This window comes from Arvicola amphibius, chromosome 3 (assembly GCF_903992535.2).
Source record: "Arvicola amphibius chromosome 3, mArvAmp1.2, whole genome shotgun sequence".
NCBI lineage: Eukaryota > Metazoa > Chordata > Mammalia > Rodentia > Cricetidae > Arvicola > Arvicola amphibius.
Window position 1 is genome coordinate 110,658,290 of NC_052049.1, and position 19,380 is coordinate 110,677,669.

Consider the following 19,380-nt stretch of genomic DNA (forward strand, 5'->3'; position numbering starts at 1 on the left):
TCATTTGGGGTGTAAGGAGATGATTTATCCCCCTCCAGCCAGTACTCTCAGGCCCAGAACTCTACAATGTGAAGAAATAACCCATTCATCCACTTAATAAACACTGGTTGAGCATCTATTATGCTCCAGTCAGCTGTTAGGGGTACAACTCTGGAAAGACAGACTTGGTCTGAACTTCATGAAGCTTAGAACCTGGAGGAGGGATAAAGAACTGTGAATTGGACTGGGGAGATGGCTCAATGGGTATGAGGACCTGGGCTTGAATATTTAACATTCATGCATACATTGAACAAGGTCACATATGCCTGAGCCTCAGGTTCAGATGTCGACACAGACAGATCCTGGGAGCTGGCTGGCCAGCCAGCCTAGCTGAAATTACAAGCTCCAGGTTCAATGAGGGAGACCCTGCCTTGAAAGAATAAGGAGAAGAGGAATAGACCGAGACATTTGATGTCCTTTTAAGGCCTCCATATGTGAACATGAGTACATGAATACACATAAATACATACATTGTATATGTATATATATAATATATACACACATGTATATGTATAAATAATGTAACATATGTGTATGCATGTGTGTACACATGTGCACACCACACACACACAACTGTGAAAGTGACAACACATGCAGGCTAGTGATATGTCAAGATGTCACAGTGAAAGAATGACATTTAAATAACACCTGGAAGATGAGCCAGTCTGACTTGCCAAAGAAAGGAGCAGAAGATTGGGATAATGGCATTCACCCTTTCTCCTGAAATTAATTGCCTTCTCCCTCTGGGTGTCTGCCCTGGCTCCCCTTCCTGTAATAATTTTAGCAATTGCAATTACTTATGGCTAATCTCGCTGATAAAGCTTTGAAAAATAAATACAAACTCAGGTCTGCTCAGCAATAAAACAAGCTGAGAGGAGGAAGGCCAGCTATCCACCCTGCTGAAACAGGTAGAGCCTGGGACATGGGAGGGTGATTACTGCAAGGCTTGCTGGGACCTGGCTACAGTTCCTGACAGAAAAGACCTAAACAGAAGCTGCTTCTGTGGGTCACGTGGGGCCTCCGTCCAATGTGCCGTTCTCCCCTCTTTACAGGAAACAGGCCCATCCCCAGGACATCGTGAAAGGGATTGCTCCCAAACAATGTACAGAGGAACAAGTCCAAGGCTGAGACAGACCCTCGGAGAGCACGCCTCATGCAAGCCCATAACGTGCAGATGGGGAACTGAGGCTCGGCAAGAAGGAATGGCTTGCGGAGACAAAGGAATGACTGAGTGAGGCGGTTAAGAGCTAACTGGCTGGCTTTATGATCTGGCTCCACTACAAGTAAGAGACCAAGGCATTACCAGCCTCGGCTCTTGTAAATGGAAACAAAATAGCTGTTTGTGCTGGAGTTGATGTGAGCCTTACATGAGAAAATAACCATGGTGTAGTGTTTACAGAGAGGGCGCAGAGAAGTCATTCAATAAACAGCAAGTACCACTAGCTATCACTGTTCCCCGGCATCAGTGGCAGGACTCGCCTGGTGCCCATGGCTTCACTGCCAATCCAGAGCCTCAGCCCCTTCTGCTGGCATAACTATTCCTCTGTAGTGTATCTCTAGATTTCTCCCCAGGGAACAAGTCTGAGGTGCTATTGCCTATATATGCACTTCACAATGGCGGCATTGGAGACCCGGGCTGCCTGCGAGGCTGGAGGCAGCCCAGGCTCCTGGTATCCATGATTTCCTGCTTTTCATTAAAATCCCACAAGACTTTTGGCTTCACCACTAAATCTCCACACTTCTCCCCACCAAGGCTGCAGCTCCCTCCCATGGCACTTTGCCTGTCTGAGCTCTCTGACAGCAGATTAGGGTGATCTTATCTTTCCTATTAGGGAGTGATTGCAGTTCTTGCTGGGTTCATTAGCAGCCAGAGAACCCCTCCAGATTTATTAGGTCAAATCTTGCTTCCTCCATCACCTCTTCTTTTTGGACACATCCACCACAACAGCAGACAGGGCTCTGCCCAGAGTCTGAATTCTTCATGTCCTTTATCTAACTTGCAAGTGTCTTGTGAAACAAAGGCTCCTCCAACCACAGCCAAAGGCAGGTTGGAGGACAGAGACTTCTATTCTATTCAGCAGCCAAATGAAGCTCTATCCATAACTGGTCTGTGTGCACCCCATCCAGGCAGGCACACTCTAAGCCCCCAGCAACTTTGGTTACTACGGCGTCAAACAGACAAAACAATTGTTCTTGCAGAATACACAAAAGAGATGTGCAGTGGCAATCAGTAATGTGGCAGAGATTCTTTGCTAATGACAAAACCTATATCCCCCTTTTCTTTGGCACACAGCTAAACTATATTTCCCAGACTCCTTTGCAGGAATGAGCAGCCATGTGGCAAGATCTAGCAAACAGAATTGTAAAAAATAATCTGCACTGCCTTAAGACTTGACCCATAAATTACTCTGTGGGTGAGCCTCCATGTTTCTCCCCACCCCTGGCCTTCACGAAGCACATTTATAAGCTAGAAGATGCCTGGAACCCTAAACGCCCTTATTTGAGGCCATTACTACCAGGGACACCCTTGTGGAACTTCCAGGAAGAAATGTACAATCTGCCTTCTACGTCTGCAGGTTCAACACCATGGATCCATCCAACAGCTGGCTGAAAATAGTCAGGGGACAATTAGGACTGTGCTGAGCAGGCACAGATACTTTCCTTGTCACCGTTCCCTAATATAATGCCACATAATAACTATTAGCATTTACATTACAGTGAGTATTCATCTAGAGATGGTTTAAAGTGTGTGGGGGGGGGGGAGAAAATGCTACACCATTTAAAAGAGAGATTTGAGCATCTGCATCATTTTTTTTTAATTCACAAAGGGTCCTAGAACCCATCCCTCCCCATACTAAGGGACTACTCTGCCTGCCACTATGTAAAGCTGCAGGGCTTGCGGGTTGATTAGCTGGAGCAGTTAGCACAGCTTACTGGCTACCATGCCGTCGCCGGCTACTTTTAAATGCCTACTAAGAGTCTTTAAAGACGGGCATTACCACTATTCACATCTTGACTGATGAAGAAACCAAACTCCCAAGAGCCTCCAGGTCCACAGAAGTCACTGAAAACTCCTAAAGCAGAGTCTCTCACCTGTGCATCAGGGCTGGGCTCTTAAATACCAGCTACCTTCTCTTATTACTAAGCTTCTTCATTAGAAGGGCCCTCGACTACACCTGTGGGGTCTTGACTCTGCCAATCTGCAAACTCTAACTAGAGAGAAGAGGCTTGTAACACTTCCCACCCACCAGAATGGCTCTTATTAAAAAATGAAAAATAAGAAGTATTGGCAAGGTTGTAGCGAAAAGTCAAACCCTTGTACACGGCTGGTGGGAATGAAACATGGTGCTGTCATTCTGGAAAACAGTTTGGCAGTTTCCCAATAAATTAAAATGTGATGACTGCCTAGTTCAGTGAGTTCCCTCCTTAGAAACATACCCAGGAGGAGGAGAAACCGAAACGGAGACAGATATCTGCACACCCGTGTTCATGGGACTATTAGCCTCACTGCCAAACAACTCAAGTACGCACTGATGGGTTCATGAATATGCAAAATGTGGTTGTACATGCACCGTGGTATATTATTCAGCTGGTATATTATTCAGCTTGAAGAAGGGTGAAGCTTAAAGATATTAATCTACATGAAATAAGCCAAACAAAAAAAAGGATAAATATTGTATGATTTCATTTTCATGCAGCACATAGTCGTGTTCACAGAAAGGCTGTCGATGTGTGGTTTGGGGCAGGGGTGGGCTGGGAGGAAGCGGGGACCAGAGCACCTGTGTACTAAGTATGGAGTTTTGATTTGGGACGATGGAAAGCAGTGTAGAATGGATGCTTATGGTGGCACAACAAAGCAAAAATGTCTCCTGCCCCTGAAAGATACACTGAAGACAGCTAAAACGGTGAATTGTATTGTGGGTGGGTATTTTTTAACCATAATAGAAAGATTTTTTTGTTAAAACCAAATAAATGAAATTCCGATACATGGCACAATATGGATGTGCCTAGAAAATATTAGATTGAGTGACATAAGTCAGGCAGGAACTAAGTAACATGGTATAAACTCACTGAAGAGAGTCACCTAAGAGAAGTGAAGTCACAGAGAGCAGAGAAAAACAGAGGTTTTCAGGGCTGCGGGAGAAGGAACAGGAGCTATTATTTTTGGATTTCCTTGGGTTTTAAAAATGGTGATGATGATTTATATATGGGAGTATGTCAACATCACTGAATTTCAAACTTAAAAAAATGTTTAAAATGGGAAATTGGATGTTATATACTTTTCCACAAGGAAAAAGATCAAAAGCAGAAAGTATGAAGGAAGGAAGCATAGAAGAGAGAGAAGGAAGGTTGGCAGAGTGACCTCAAAACCCAGGCAGGCACCAGTTCTCTGGGCTGTGCCTGGGCTGTCTCATGACTTTGCACAGTGATTTTGTTTGCTCTGCTTTGTCCCTTCCTTGGTCCATGAATGCTCACTTCAACCTAACCCCCTACCTGTCCTGCGGGGTCAGGCCTCGCTCCTCCCATTACCTTCCACAGTCCTGACCTCTGGCCATGCGCATCCCTGGCCTTCTGTGATTTCTCATATTTTGTGATTTGAGCCACATAAGCCAATCCTCTGCCCTAGGGATCCCACATCATCCCCATGCCATTCCCACCTACTGAATAAAGGACCAACTCAAGCCGGGCGGTGGTGGTGCACACCATTAATCCCAGCACTCTGGAGGCAGAGGCAGGTGGATCTCTGTGAGTTCGAGGCCAGCCTAGACTACAAGAGCTAGTTCCAGGACAGGCTCCAAAGCTACAGAGAAAACCTGTCTTAAAAAAACAAAACCAATCAAACAAAAGACCTACTCCACTGAAACTGATTCTTGACCCATTAGAACCATGAATGGGGTGAAGAAGTTGCTTTTCTGAGCGATCAATCCATCAACCCAAGCACCCCCCAAATCCATCTTGAAATAGATGAAAGAATAAAAGTCCCCTTGCTGTGTGCTGTGACTGAGCACTGCAGCATCCAAACACTTCCAGTTACTGAGCTGTTATTCTGGCCAGAGCAGGGGCGCTGTCCCAAACACAGGTGCATATCCTTCAGCTGAAGTGTCTGTCCCTTCCTATCCCTCTGCCACTGAACTAGGCTTCCCCTGGACCCACCAGCCCAGCTTCTAAACTACAGTCTTGTTCTGATGGACCCAAGAGCAGCCTCCTTTATTCTCCTGGCTCAGCAACACTTCTTACATCAGTTCCCTGTGTCACTTGAAGTTTAAGGTTGACATGCACACTCTCCCAATGGCTGGGCCTCAACTGAGAAAGAAGCTATGCATTGTGCAACATGAACAGAGTTCTGCGAATGGACGGCTGAATGTTTAACTTATATTACATTTTTGGTTGTGAGCCTAGCCTTTAACGGCTAAGCCATCTCTACAGCCCAATGTTTAATTTATGATTGGTCATTTTGGCCCAGCACTTGCTATAAGTAATCAACAGATCGAAACCAGAGCTGTAAGTTTAATTCATTTATTACAGATGCCCTACGTCAATCAGTGTTCTTAACACCTGGATGGGACTGAGGCGCAGGGACAGCAACACTCAGTAATTACCGTCATGCACACAAACATCCTGCAATGGCAAATATGCTCACACATAACAGCTGAGCTACTGGGTTGTGTTCATTCTCTGGAAACAAATAAAATGGTATTTTAAGAATCATTCTTTGGGGAGCAAAATATGTGTTTCCCGTTCCTTTTAACCCACCAGAAGCAAAGCCAAGACTCTCTACCATAATAGCTTCCCTTTATTAAACTCATATGGTGAGCCAATTGCTCTCCTGGGCTAGGTACAGGGCCCATTGACAGAAGAGGTCACCAGAGCTCAGAGAAGTTAAGTAGTCTGCACAGCTGGTAGCGACTCCAACTAGAAGGTTAAAGGCCTGTCTATCAAATGCCCGGGTCTAGGTCTTTTCCAGCTCTCCACACTAGTTTGCAAGAGGAAGAGCTGAGAACTCACATCGCTGCAGCAGAAACCAGAGAGTGGGGAGAAGATGGAGTTCCCCGGGGGCCTTAGAGGGGGGTGAGGAAGAGAGAAAGCCAGGTGCATCGGTGTGGAGGATGGAGCAGAAGATGGCTTCTCTGCTGCAAACTCCTTCTGCTCTGCTTCCAGACTCTGAAAACTCCAGGCAGCATAGCTGGTCCATAACAGTGTTTTACTCCTGCTCCTGCTGGAAAGCCAAGGCACCAAGAGAAGCTTCCAGAACCTTCCCTCACTGATTGATTGCTGCAGCGTTCCTGCTTTTGTTTCCTTGACTGTTTCTCAAATGGTGAGATCTTTGCTTACCCGTTGAAAACCCACCATCAGGCGTGAGTCCTGTTCAAGGATTCTGGCCCAGATGTAGCCCTATTCTTGACCCATGCCCACCAACAAGGAGGAAAGCTCCCAACAGCAAAAGCATCTCCTGCTATGTAAAACAATACAGCTCCTTGCGGACACAGAAGGCTTTGCACATACAGTTCACTGTATCTTCACGGCAACAGGATAAGGTTTGTTATCTCCAAAACAAGAAAATGTGGACCCTGAGAGTCTGCACGGTTCACCTAAAGTCACCCTGAGAGGACAAGAAAGAATGGGGACTTGGTGCCTGTGGCTCCTGATTTGACAATGCATTTTTTTCCCCACCGGGGAACATTGTCACCCTTCAAGAAGAGCGAAGGATGGCACACAGTATGGCGGATGCTGTCTCCCTAAGCACCCAAGTCAGCAGCTCCATCTATTTCAGACTACTGCAGGGGGAACTCCTTCCTTCCGTCTGCTGAGTGGCTCCAGACATGGAGATGCCCAGCTCCATCCTTAGCTGCTAGTGCTGCCTGGTGCAAGGCGCCTCCCTGGCAGGCTGGAACAGTGCAGGCAACCTCAGCCCCATCCACCTGCCTTTCTTCCCTCCCCTCTCTGCTCCCACCCCCACTCCCGCCAACTTGCCCAGGCTGCCCCAGACACCTCCTCACCTTAAGCAAACCCATTTGCATTGCTGTGGGAATAACCTAATCCTCCTCTCCCATTTTACATGTTAATTCTCTGATTTACAGCTGCAGTGTTAGATAGAAAAGGGGGAAAAACATGGCAAACAAAGGAATTCAGTTTGTTCTATTTTACATTTTGAGGGGAGTGAGGGGGGCTTCTGGGGTGCTGGTGATACTCTATTTCTGGGTGTAGAGGCTGCTTACACAGGTGTTCTCACTTGGAGACAGCTCTTTGCTCTGTGCATATAGAATATTCATGTATTCTGTAAGCACCCCACACTTCGATAAACAATCCCATGGGCTAAGTGTTGTCGCACACACCTGCAACCCCACACTCGGGAGGCTGCGACAGGAGGATTACTATGAACTCTGAGGCCAGCTTGTGCTAGAAAAGTAACAACAGATACAACAAACCCCAATGTTAACTGTAAGTCAGATGATTTAATGAGCCAACTCAAGTTCAAGGAATGAGGAACAACTTCCTGGCAAGCCCTGGTGAAGGGAGACCCTGTGCCAGAAGGAAGGAATTGCTTCGTTCCTTTACAGGCTTTCAACTCTGGGAACTTGGGCCACCAATGTATCATGGTTAAGGTCTCCCCAGCAGCCCCAAGAGAGGGCTGTCCATGGTACCTGCGCGAGTTTAGGGCCCTCACTGTTTCCTGGACAGGCCATGAGCCACCTCACAGCCAAGTTCCTGAGGTACAGTTCCTTATCCCAGAGCACTCTTCCTTTCCTTGTGTGTACAGAAGGACCCTATTTTTCTTCCAGAACTTTCTTCAGTGAAGCTGTTCTCTATTGCCCCAGGTTGAACAAGCAGTCCCTGCTTAGGGAGCTGGTACAGTTTATAACGTATCTAGGAATAGAATTTTCTGCTTGTTACTGTCAGAGCGACTGGTACTTAGGGCTTTTACAAGGCAGGCGCTTCTTTTCCTTTTTTTTTTTTAAAAAAACATTCTACTTAGTGTGCGTGTGCGTGTGTGTGTGTGTGTGTGTGTGTGTGTGTGTGTGTGTGTGTGTGTGGTGTGTAGCCTCCACACACATGCTATGGGACTCATGTGTATGCACTTGCACACACACACACACACACACACACACACCCCTTGTGGAGGTAATTCTCTCCTTCACCCACATGATCAACCTCGGGTCACAGGGCTTGGCAGTAGGAGCCCTTACCAACTGAGTCATCTTCCAAACCCTCATTTACAAGAACTACTCAAAAGGGGTCAAGTCTGGATGAAGGGGTATCTAGTGGTATTGTTGGTATATAAGCAATCCCTCACAGGCTCTTGTGTTTGAACACTTGATCCCCAGCCAGTACTACCTGGGGAGGCTGTGCAGTTCTTGGAAGATGGGGAATCTAGCTGGATGAAGTGGCTCACTAAGGGGTGGGCCCTTTGGATTACAGACTGACCCCACTTCCAGCACGATCCCACTCTGCTCATTGATCTCTGGGAAAACAGGCTATGTTGCAAGCTCTACCTTTCCAGCCTGAGTCCCAGACACCACGCCTCCTCCACCCACCATCATGGACTGTCCCCTCCAACAGCGAACCACAATAAACCTGTCCTCTGTCAAGCTGCTGCTTCTCCGTCACAGCAGTGAGAAAAGCCATGACTACACCTAGTCAAGCTATGTACAAAATAAACTTCCTCTCTGAAGGATGATCTATAATAGCATACTGAAGATAACCAAAACATCTCCCAGCCTGGGAACAGTTAACCGAGCAAACGGTGGTACAACTGAACCCTGAAGCCTACACAACAGGAAACATGCAACAACCCAGGTGGGTCCCCAGGGCTCCCCACCAAGTGAACATGTCAGTCACAGAAGGTCACACACTGTATCACTTTCGTCAAACTATAAACTTAGACAAACGGGTCGCGGGTCCCTGGCTGTAGGAATTAGAGATGGTAGGGAGGGGTATGGCAGGTGACTATAGAGAGTGGCCTAAGGAAAGCCTTGCTCAGCAAGCAAATGTATAAGCTATCTTTGCAACTTCTTAGAAACCACATCACTATCCCTAAGTTAAAAGCTATACATTTTTAAAGAACTTATTTTTTAATCACATGGACTTGTGTGTTAGTGTAGACATGTGTGTGCAGAAGCCCACAGAGGCTGCAAGAGGGCGCCTGGGCTCCTGTGTCTGGGGTTAGAGGTGGTTGTGAGCCGCCCATGTGGGTTCAGGAAACCAAACCTGGACCTATGCAAAACCGATATGTGCTCATAACCTCTGAGCCATCTCTCCAACTCCAGCTATTTTTTAATGCTTATCTTCTTATTTTCTGACTACTCTTGAATTGACTGTATATATATGTATATATACATATATATGCATATATTGTCTATATACCACAACAATTTTCACATTTCTTAATGCTTTACAATTCCAAAATGCTTCCACATACATTGCCATACAACTGACAAAAAAATCCCTGTTGTAGCTGTTCAGGTCCCTATTCCACAGATAAGCACACCACACCCCGCTCAGTGCCTGGTTGAAGGGCACATGGCTAGGATCTTGGCAAAGTTAGTACTTAAATCAATAAACTCAATAAAATTCCAGTTTCCTCATCTGTAAAATAAGGGCTTTAGCTAAGATGACCTGGGGGGACATGCAGCTTCACCACTATTAGACATGCACACATCTTGTGCCCTAACTTTCCTCTTTCTGAGTTATCACGGTGGCTGGGGGGAATTCTACCGCAGGCCAGAAACTGTACCCACTGAGGAAGCTTATCCATGGCAAGCTGCCTTGAGGAATCTGTGCTATAAAACCAGCGACACTGGAGGGGGCATCAGAGCCTCCAGATTCCTGTTTTCAAAGGGCTGAAAGCGTTAGCATGAGGATCCCACTGGGCTTCTGGATCTGGTGTCTTCACGGCGCTCAGACATGATGGTTGGTTTTGGCTCTTTTCGCCTCCCTTTCCTCCACATCACCCCCTCATACCCACTAACCCTGGCCAACACTACGCTAAGGAGGAGGGCTGGGTCTTACCAGATTGGTGAAGATGTATGTATAATAGGCTGACACCATCCCCAGCTCAGCTGCCTGCAAGGCAAAGAGAAGACGATTAGAGAGAGACACTCCTGGAAGCACAGGAGCAGTAGGATGCCAAGTCTACTATCTATCTGGCCTACTAACCCTAAGCACAGGCAGTGCAGAACGTCTTGACTGGTTCTCAAGTGACCCGGGATCTTGTAGGATGAAGGACAGAATCATTAGCCTCTAGAGCATGTTCTCTCCATCGCACCCCACGCCCTAACTCGAGTGACTCTCCCTTATCTGATTACTGTTCTAATGCACAACACACTCCCACAAATAGAGCTGAGTATTTCAGGAACCAGAATGGATTTAAGGGAAATGACGCAAATAAGGAAACATCCCAGCATAATCTCCGTGACTCCTAATGACACGGTTAAGGTTTACCTGCTGTTCAGTCTGTGCCCGGTACCCTAAAGCCAAGGGGGCAAGCACTATTTTTCCTTCTTCGACTTCCATTTTCCTCCAGAAGAGGAAACTGGCACAACAGTGACTAAGTCACTTGTATGAGATCACATGTATCAGAATTCCAAAGCTTTTAATCAAACTGTACACTCCTCAAGGGCCACACCCTTGATGAAAGTGCACACACAGCACTCTTCGGGACTGTGAGTAGGATGATGGAGCATGCCCAGATGAACCCTGCCTCATCGGAATGCAGCTGAGACCTGAGCAGGCTGTGTCTGCAGCCATGTGGAGATCAAGTGAATCATTTGCAAGCTTGATATTCTTTTATTCCTCCTAAGGAACAAGTTGCTGGTGACATGCCTTGCCCTTGATCACCGTACAGAAGTGTGGTGTCATCCCACAGCTGAGACCTGTGGTTTTGAAACAGCCTCCCTTTGGCCTGATCTCTGTTGCCATCATAAACACCCCTAGCCAACCTTGCCTGTCAGGGTGTCTGGCTTTAAGTGTGACAGGTGCTATAGGAGCTGACAAGGAGATCAGGTAAGTAATGAGCCTGGCTCTCTCCAGGGTCCTCAGCCCTCCTGACAGTCCGTTAGATTTTCATAATATATCCTGCAGCCCCATGCCACTGGGGGATGACTCTTGTCATGACTATTGTGGCGGAGGAGGGGAGAAACAAGACCAGGATAATTGCATTTTCCTCTTACCCTCCCCAGAACTCAAATAACTTTGCGAGCATTCTTAACTTTGTGTCTCCCCAGCTGCTGGAGGTTCAGGATACACTGATAACACCATGGTCCCAATGGGCACCTGAAGTGCAGAAGGGCTTGGTGTCAAGATTAAGCTTGGTGTCCTTTGGGGTTACAGTGGAGTACAAGGTTTCCACAGGGCTCCTTCTCTCTTTAACACTTTCTTCCCCACTCCCAAGACAGGCAGGATGCTACCCTCCATCCCTACCCCACCACATACACTCAGTCTCTACTGTAAGAGGACCACTGCCTCAGACACTGCCTAGACCCACAACAAGCTACTGCTGACAGGCATCCAGCCAGGAGCAGGCTAAGGGGCATAGTCAGTAGTTAAAAACCATTTTGTGAAACCTGTGTCCTAGAGATAAAAGACAAGAGATCCTAGGTTTTTAAGAGATGAATTCTGGGTAAACATGGAGTTCGTTCCCGGAACAGCCACTCAATAAAGTAGGGGATTACTGTGCAAAGCCTCCTGAAATCAAGAAGCTGCTGAGAGCTGCCAACCAGAGCCTGACTCCCATGTGCAGAGCGGGGCTCCAGAAAGCCCCTGGGAGCCCCCAGAGAGAGAAACATGGAACCCTAAAGAAGTCCAAGGATAAAGTCCAAGCTTGCTGGAGAGACTGCCTGCCTGGCTGCCTGTGGCTACCAGGATGTCAGGGGGGAAGCAAGGGAACAGGTTTCCCCAAAGCACCCTGCTCATCAATCAGTTTGGCTGTGAAAATACAGAAGTGTAGGTAAAAAGGAGTGGTTAGAAAGGATGGCCAGGGGGCAGCCAGAACAGCTGTCGGCTAATGAGGACCATATAGGCAGTTGCCTTCATAAGCATGATGCAATAATAAATACATACATACATCTCAGAGCTTCCTCCTCCTGCAAAAAAAGCCCTAGGAAATGGGAAAACATAAGGTGTGTTTAAAGGAACTTCCCATCATTGGCAAAGGTGCACCGTATGCCACATCTGAGCGTGTAAACGGTTAAGGGTGGCGAGTCCTCTCCTTCGGAGCGTGTGTCGCTTGAACTTGGTATTCCACTCTGAGAAGCATATGCTCAAGAAATATGCATGAATGCACGTGCAGAAAGATTTATGTATGAAGATGTGTGCCCTCACATTATTTATCATAGCAAAAGACTGGAAACAACCTGTTTTTACAAGGATGAAGGGATGGTTAAATAAATTATGGGACATCGGCATGATAGGAAATGATACAGCCACTGAAATATTTGTAGAGAAATATTTAATGACGTGGAAAAATGCATGATACATAGTTGAACAAAGAGACTAGCTGCTCACAGAAGTTTTAAGCAATGTGGGGATAATTGGGGGATGTCTGAAGCAAGAAGAACAGACATTAAAACTTTCGGGAAGGTTAAGGCTCTGCAATGGGTTGTGAGTGACATTTATTTTCCTCTCTGTAATTTTTTGAAAATTCCAGCAATAAACTCAGAATGTTAGTGAAGTGGGGGTAGCATGGGGGGCTTGGAAACAATCAATTTGCTCTGCCAGGAGTCATGGAATACTCTTGGAAAGAACACCCACCCGGGCCTCTGCTTTCCAAAGGGATGCTGGGGGGACATCTGTTTACTCAACTGAAGCTCTTATCCCTAAAGATGACCCCTCAGCCTGCTTCTCTCATCTCAAAAACCTACAGGAGTCTTTTCATTCTTAATGACCTCATTGACAACATCTCGGATGTGAGAAGGAAGAAGAAAAGGACAAAAAGAGGTGTGTGTAACTCTGTGTGTGTGTGTGTGCACATATGTGCATGACTGTATGTGTGCACGTGCGTGTCTGCTTATGCATCTGTGTGTTCATGTCTCTCTGTGTATGATAATGTGTGTATATGAGTGTATATGTTTGTGTGTGTGTTTGTGTCTTTCTTGTGTATGACTGTGTCTATGTGAGTGTGACTGTGTGTATCTCTATGTGTGTCTGTGTTTGTGACTCTATATTTTTTCTGTGTGTTTATGTCTGTGTGTGTGTGTGTGTGTGTGTGTGTGTGTGTGTGTGTGTTTGAGTGTTCTTTCTTAGGTTGGGTGCTCATAGACCGATGTGATTTCTGGTGCTGTGGAAAATTACTATAGCAACAGGCTGAAGGGACAGCCCTGGGTACTGGGAGAAATCATTCAAATCTCTTATTAACTCTCAGATTTAGGAGGGGGAAAAACCTGGTCAGGGGAGAAAGGGAGGCAAGAGGCAGAAACGAAAGCCAAGGAAAAGACAGACGTTGAGTGTTTTCAGGCTCAGCACAGCCAGACAGAGGTTAACGAGGAGTCTGGCTACCCCAGTGGAAGATGGCAGGGTGTGCTTAAATGTGCAATTAAAATAACATTAAGAGAGGTCAGTGTGCCTGAGCAGTTGTGGGGACAGCTGAGGCATTAAGGAAGAGAACAGAGCAAGGCTTGCTCTCTGAAACACATGCTTAGCCCAGGAACTGGGGCAAGGTGGCACCTCAGCTGCCCAGCTGTTTCCGGCTGTCCATGTGACCCTAGTTACCTGACTTTTCTCTCTGGGATCTGCCTCTGACAAAGTCCCATGTCTATATGTGTATGTCTGCTTGGCCATCACTCTACGTCATCATGAACCCTAATAGAAAGTGTCTGCCCTGTGGGTGAGAGCAAGCTAGGTGTGTTCAACCCAGGTGTCCACAAGGCTGGCCTCTGACAGTTGGTAACCTCCCAGGGCCTCAGCTTCTTTACCTGCCCAGTGGAGACAGCGACAAACCTATCTGAAATCACCTTGGAGAGGACTATGCTGTGCAATGGCAGAGGGGCACGCTGCAAACTGTTGAAACATTGTCAGGGCTGAGGACAGGCTGACACTCGGCACCGCATGTGAATGATGCTGGGTACACTGTCTGACAAGTGGCCTTCACCAGGGCCTCTTAAGTGTGACTCTGGGTCCAACTGGTCTCTCAGCCCCACCTGGTGCTAAGTGTTCCTGAGTGGCATCATCATCCTGCTTTCTCTTTGGAGCGACTGGTATCCATGGAAACAGAAGTAGACAGAGGGGATCAGCATTCAGACCCAGCCCAGGACCAAGGGACAGTCATAGCTCAAGTCAGAAAAGACAGGGGAGGAAGGACACACTATGCTTCCCAGCACCCAACCCAGCCAGGCTCCCACCTTCAGGAGGATGGTGTGGGACATGGAGGCGTTGGCATGGATGATGATGGTAGCTGTCTTGTCGTCCCGGATCTCCTTGAGGAGCGGAGTGGGGTCCCGCGTGTCATCCAGCATCCGGACTGAGAGTGTGTCCTTGGAGATAAGGAATTGCCGGAGCAGCTTCTCCAGGTTTAAAAGGCCTGGGGGGAGTGGGGAGGAAGAAGCCCCTGAGAGTCTGCAGAGCCACCTCCACAGATGCTGGGGGGGGGGAGGACAAGGCACAGGGTGACAAAGGCTGGAGGCAGCTCAGAGCCAGTGCTAGGGAGGTCTTTAAACCCCAAGTAGGTTTCTCTGCCTCCTTGGCATCAGTTATGCCATCTGCTATAAGGAGCACTTAGAAGCTCCCATCAGCTCCCACGTTTCAGAATAGAACATGTGGCCCCTTCAGGAATGCAGCACAAGGTGAGACAGCCCCCAGTGCGTCCCTCAAAACATTGTGCCCGCTAGCTGAGAACTTGATCAGACAGCACCAGCCCTGAGCCTCTTCTCCACCACTTCCAGAATCTTCCCATGTAGCCAGCTGTTTAGACCTCAGTCCCTTCTCTAAGAAGGAAAAATCCTACGAGCAGGCAACTCCCGCGCTGGGCATTGTCAAATGATGCACCTAAAACTCTTAGGTGCTCAGGAGTACCTGTAAGTGCTCCATCAAATCCACCAAGAAAAGCCCTTGTTTCCATTGTGACAGTGGAGGAGCAGTTTCCTCAAGACCCTGAGGCCCAGGAAAAAAGTCCAAGCAAACCTCTTTTAACTCCTCAGAACCCTGTGGCTGCTCTAGGACAAGGGATTATCATGATCATAAAAGAAAACAGCAGCAAACCTGGGCTCAGAAACAAATGGCAAAGGGGGACCCCAAGCTAAGGATTCTTCTCTTCCCCACCATACCCAGATGGCTGATGCTAGGGGTCTTGGTGGGAAGAAACAATCAAGAACAACGTCACTGAGATTAGAGGGGTTTAATTCCGTCTGTCCCTACCAAGGCAGACCACAGGGAGGGCAGGTGTATGGTGGGAGGACCATCTCCCCAGAGCCAGCAGTCTTGAGTCTGTTGGAAAGATACCTGCAGGCATTTGCTCACAAAGGAAGGACAGGCGTAACATTTATCAAACCTTATTATGCTGCGGCTAATATTCTAAAATTTTTACATGGCTTATCTTATGTAAGTCTTCATAACAATTCTATAAAGTATTAAAAATCGGGGCTGGAGAGATGGCTCAGAGGTTAAGAGCATTGCCTGCTCTTCCAAAGGTCCTGAGTTCAATTCCCAGCAACCACATGGTGGCTCACAACCATCTGTAATGGGGTCTGGTGCCCTCTTCTGGCCTGAAGGCATACACACAGACAGAATACTGTATACATAATAAATAAATAAATAAATATTAAAAAAAAAAGTATTAAAAATCCCCAAGTTCCGAGGAGAATGGGAGGCAGGGAGGTAAGGAATCGACAGAATTCAGAGGTGGCACTAAAGAGCATCCACCCACTCTCCCTGTCATAAGCAGATGCTGTGACTTGCCTGGTCACTCATGGGTGAGACACAGCCGGGACTAGATTTCTCACTTTTCGATCTCCACCCAACCCTTTACAAATGAGACCATGTTTTCTCTTGGGACAAAGCAAGTGGCAGCAGGGACTATGTCCACGCAGCACACCAGAGACAGGCCTTGAGTGAAGCCAGCACTACTTGGTGTGTTTGTGTTTGTTTGTTTGTTTGTTTACAACCAGAAAGAGTGATTTTTTGTTTTGTTTCATTTTGTTTTGAAACAAGCAACCAGCCGGAGGGGGGCCTTGAGGGCCTGGACGATGGCGGAGGGAACCTGGGAATGTGTAGGCCACCCATTTTCCTGCTCCTGTCTTGATAAAGTCCTTCCGGCAGCTGGGGACTGCCTGGTGAGGGATGCGGAGAGCTGAAATAACTTGCTTCACAAATGAGGGCCACATGGTATGACCCACGTAGGCTCATATGTTTGAATCCTTGTTCCTTTGGAAAGATTGAGAGGTGTGGCCTTACTGGAGGAGGTATGTTACTAGGGGAATCTATGTACACAAACAGCAGGCAGCCACACTGGATCCTGCCCTCGGGGGCTTAAGTAAGTCAAGTGGAGAGTGGAATTAAGTCACATTCCTGTTTTGTTTAGTGGCCTGAATGGATTTGGACTTCTATGGGAACAGCCTCCTTTGGTCCAGCTTCAGGATGGAGAGAGAAGACTGTGTCTACCTCTGAGGTGACGTCGGAGGCAAACCCCGACCAGACGAATACTTGAACTTCTGACCCAAAGGCACCATTTTCACCAGGCAGTCAGGGTAAAGAGCACAGGACAGCTCTCCAGAAATCTGGCCAGGTCCTAGGCATGGGCTGATGCCAGAGGGATTAAAATTCAGAAGTTGAATAAACCCCACAGACCTGGTCTGTTAATCTTTGGTACCTGGCTACAAAGAGGCTAACTGTCCCCTGAGCCCAGAATGTATCAAATGGGCAACACCATTCAGTGGGGGTGAGGCCAGGAAATCCAAGGGGAGACAGCAGGACGGTGGGCAGACTGGTGAGGCCTGACAAAGGCAGCTGAGGGAGCCTTCATCCCCTTCATCCTGGCAGGTCCACAGGGCTCCAATCAATCCGTGGTCACTGACTCCCAGGCTGCTCTGATGTCCTTTACACAAGAACAGGACATTTCCTCTACTTCACCCCACATTCTGTGTGCTGAGAGGAGGGACTAAAGAGGAAGGCAGTGGGCACCCCTAAAAAGTGAACCCCCTAGTCATCCCTTCCCCCCACCTAGATGGTGCCTGGAGTGGCAAAAATGAGCTTAAGATTGAGGCTTGCCACAAGGGAGTCAGTGAGACAACGCCCCCCAGCCAGCTCACTACACCACCACGCCTAGGAAACCAGGGGGAAGGTTGTCATAGAGAGTCAGTAAAGCAGCACCAAGGTGTCAGTCGCCCAGAAGGGGCTCTGCAAAGCCTGATAGCCTCTCACTGTGATTTTCTGCCTCTCCTCCTGAGCACCTCTCCTTTCTCTGTCTCCACCCATCTTCTCCCTTCCCCAACACTTCCGAGGACAACCACCCAGTCCCTAAAGTCAATCACATAACATATCTGTCGGCATACACAGTCCCCTGAATTTTCAAGAAATTCTGTCCTGACAAAGCCATTGTCAGCAGGAACTACCCTAATCGGAAAACCCACTGCACACATTGTCCCCGGAACACCATGGCTTAGCAACGCCACACGCTGCACACTCTAGTGTGGCGTGTTTCCCCCTTGTGATCACATGACTTACTGTCACACTGCCCAGCATCCCCCCAAGAAAGTATAGGACCTAATCCCATTAGCCAGGGAAGGGATCCAAAACAAAATTTCAAGTATAGTAAGTATGTGGGTGGAGTGTGTGTTGATGGCCACTGTCTTCCTCAATCACTTTCTGCCTTAGTTGTTGAGACAGAACCTTTCCCTGGGCCAGAAGCTTACTGGTTCAGCTAGGCTGCCGCCCAACAAGCCCAGGGGTTCTGCTTTTCCCTCCCTAGCACTGAGATTGCAAAGTGCATGCCACTACTCCCAAGTTCGTATGTGGGTGCTGGGAATCCAAACACAGGTCTTCATGCTATGTGGAAGCACTTCACCTGTGGAGCCATCTCAAAAACCCCTTAAGAACATTTTCCACTGAAGGTGAATTGCTTTGGCGCAATGGTAAAGGTGGAACATGTAAGTTAGATCATGTGTGTGAGTTGGGCCATCTAGTTACAACACTATATACCTAAATGATTTCCCACAGGGAAGGCAGGGAACCCTTTCAAACACCTCTTCACATCCCTAATAAAGGGGCATGTACCATACTTGTTTTACTGGACTGAATTAGCAACTAGGGGAGGTACTCTGAGGCCAGGGGAGCAGCAGCGCCTGACAAGACACGTCATGTTGTCACCAAGCGAGCAGGGCAAAGGGAGGAGTGTGGCAATGGGAAAGGCAGTCAGAAAACACACTTGGTCATGGAAGCCTAGGGAGCATGAGGGGTTAGGCAGCACAGGGAGACAGAGACAGGCTTGCTCACACTAGGGAAGCATCTTCCATTTCACTGAAGCAATGGGCTGCACGTGTGGCAGTTTGCTTCCCCATCACTGGAGGCAAAGAACCCTGGGAAGGCTCTTTCGTGGACTACAGTTTAGGGAATTAAACCATGGATGGGAAGTGGGAAGAGAAAAAAGGAATGAATTTTGAGCTCAGGGCATCTCTGATTCTGAAAATCCAAAAAACAGGATTTTTTTCTAAAAAAAAAAAAAATAATTTTGTTAGAGAACACTTTCCAGATTCAGTTCTTTTCACCACGCGGGTCCATGGGTTTAAGCTCAGGTTGTCATGTTTGGTGGGAAGCACTCTGACCTGCTGAGCCATCTCACAGGTCCCAGAAGTGGGTACTTTTTGTTCTGGGCGGTGGGGACTTGCAGAAGAGAAAGGATGCTCCACTCGGTGCCGCTGGGTGTGTGCTCACTGCCTTTCTCCCCACATCTAGGTACTAGAACTAAGCCTTTACCAAGTGCAGCTGCCCACACAGGGGTTAAATTCTGCTCTGTCTTCGGGCCTCCACCACCTCCACCTAAGTCTTTCTCTTTTGTAGGATGGGGACAGGATGCTGGCCTAGCAGCAGGCATGTCTGCCAAAGCTGAGCTGAGGAGCCTGGGGAACCCATTAGTCTTGGTCAGGATCAAAGTGGATCAATGTGGAGCCCAACAGGCAGCTGCTCCGGGAGGAAGGGCATAGGCTGGTTTCCAGACCTGGAAGGCAGGGGCCCCAGGGTCAGGGGGAGGATATCAAGGCTGTGAAAGTGCAGCCAGCGCTGGTTACAGCCACAGGACAAGGATAGAGAGAGATGCTTGAGTGATGTCTCTGCAGGGGACAAAGAGAATACAAAATCCAAATCCAAAATGGGCTAGGGGGATGGCTCAGGGTTAAAGTGCTGTGGCATAGAAGCCCAGTT

The 19,380-nt window shown here is 47.8% G+C and overlaps 1 protein-coding gene across 1 annotated transcript in view; it reads right to left on the minus strand.

Annotated features, from left to right (window-relative positions):
• Window positions 1-19,380, minus strand: part of Grik4 (glutamate ionotropic receptor kainate type subunit 4) — a 288,631-nt gene that overhangs the window by 126,175 nt on the left and 143,076 nt on the right. Inside the window, exons 5-6 of the mRNA XM_038322435.1 lie at window positions 14,373-14,551; window positions 10,048-10,101 (exon numbers count right to left, since the gene is read on the minus strand). Of these exons, the coding sequence (XP_038178363.1) occupies window positions 10,048-10,101; window positions 14,373-14,551 (233 nt within the window). The remainder of the gene's footprint in view (window positions 1-10,047; window positions 10,102-14,372; window positions 14,552-19,380) is intronic.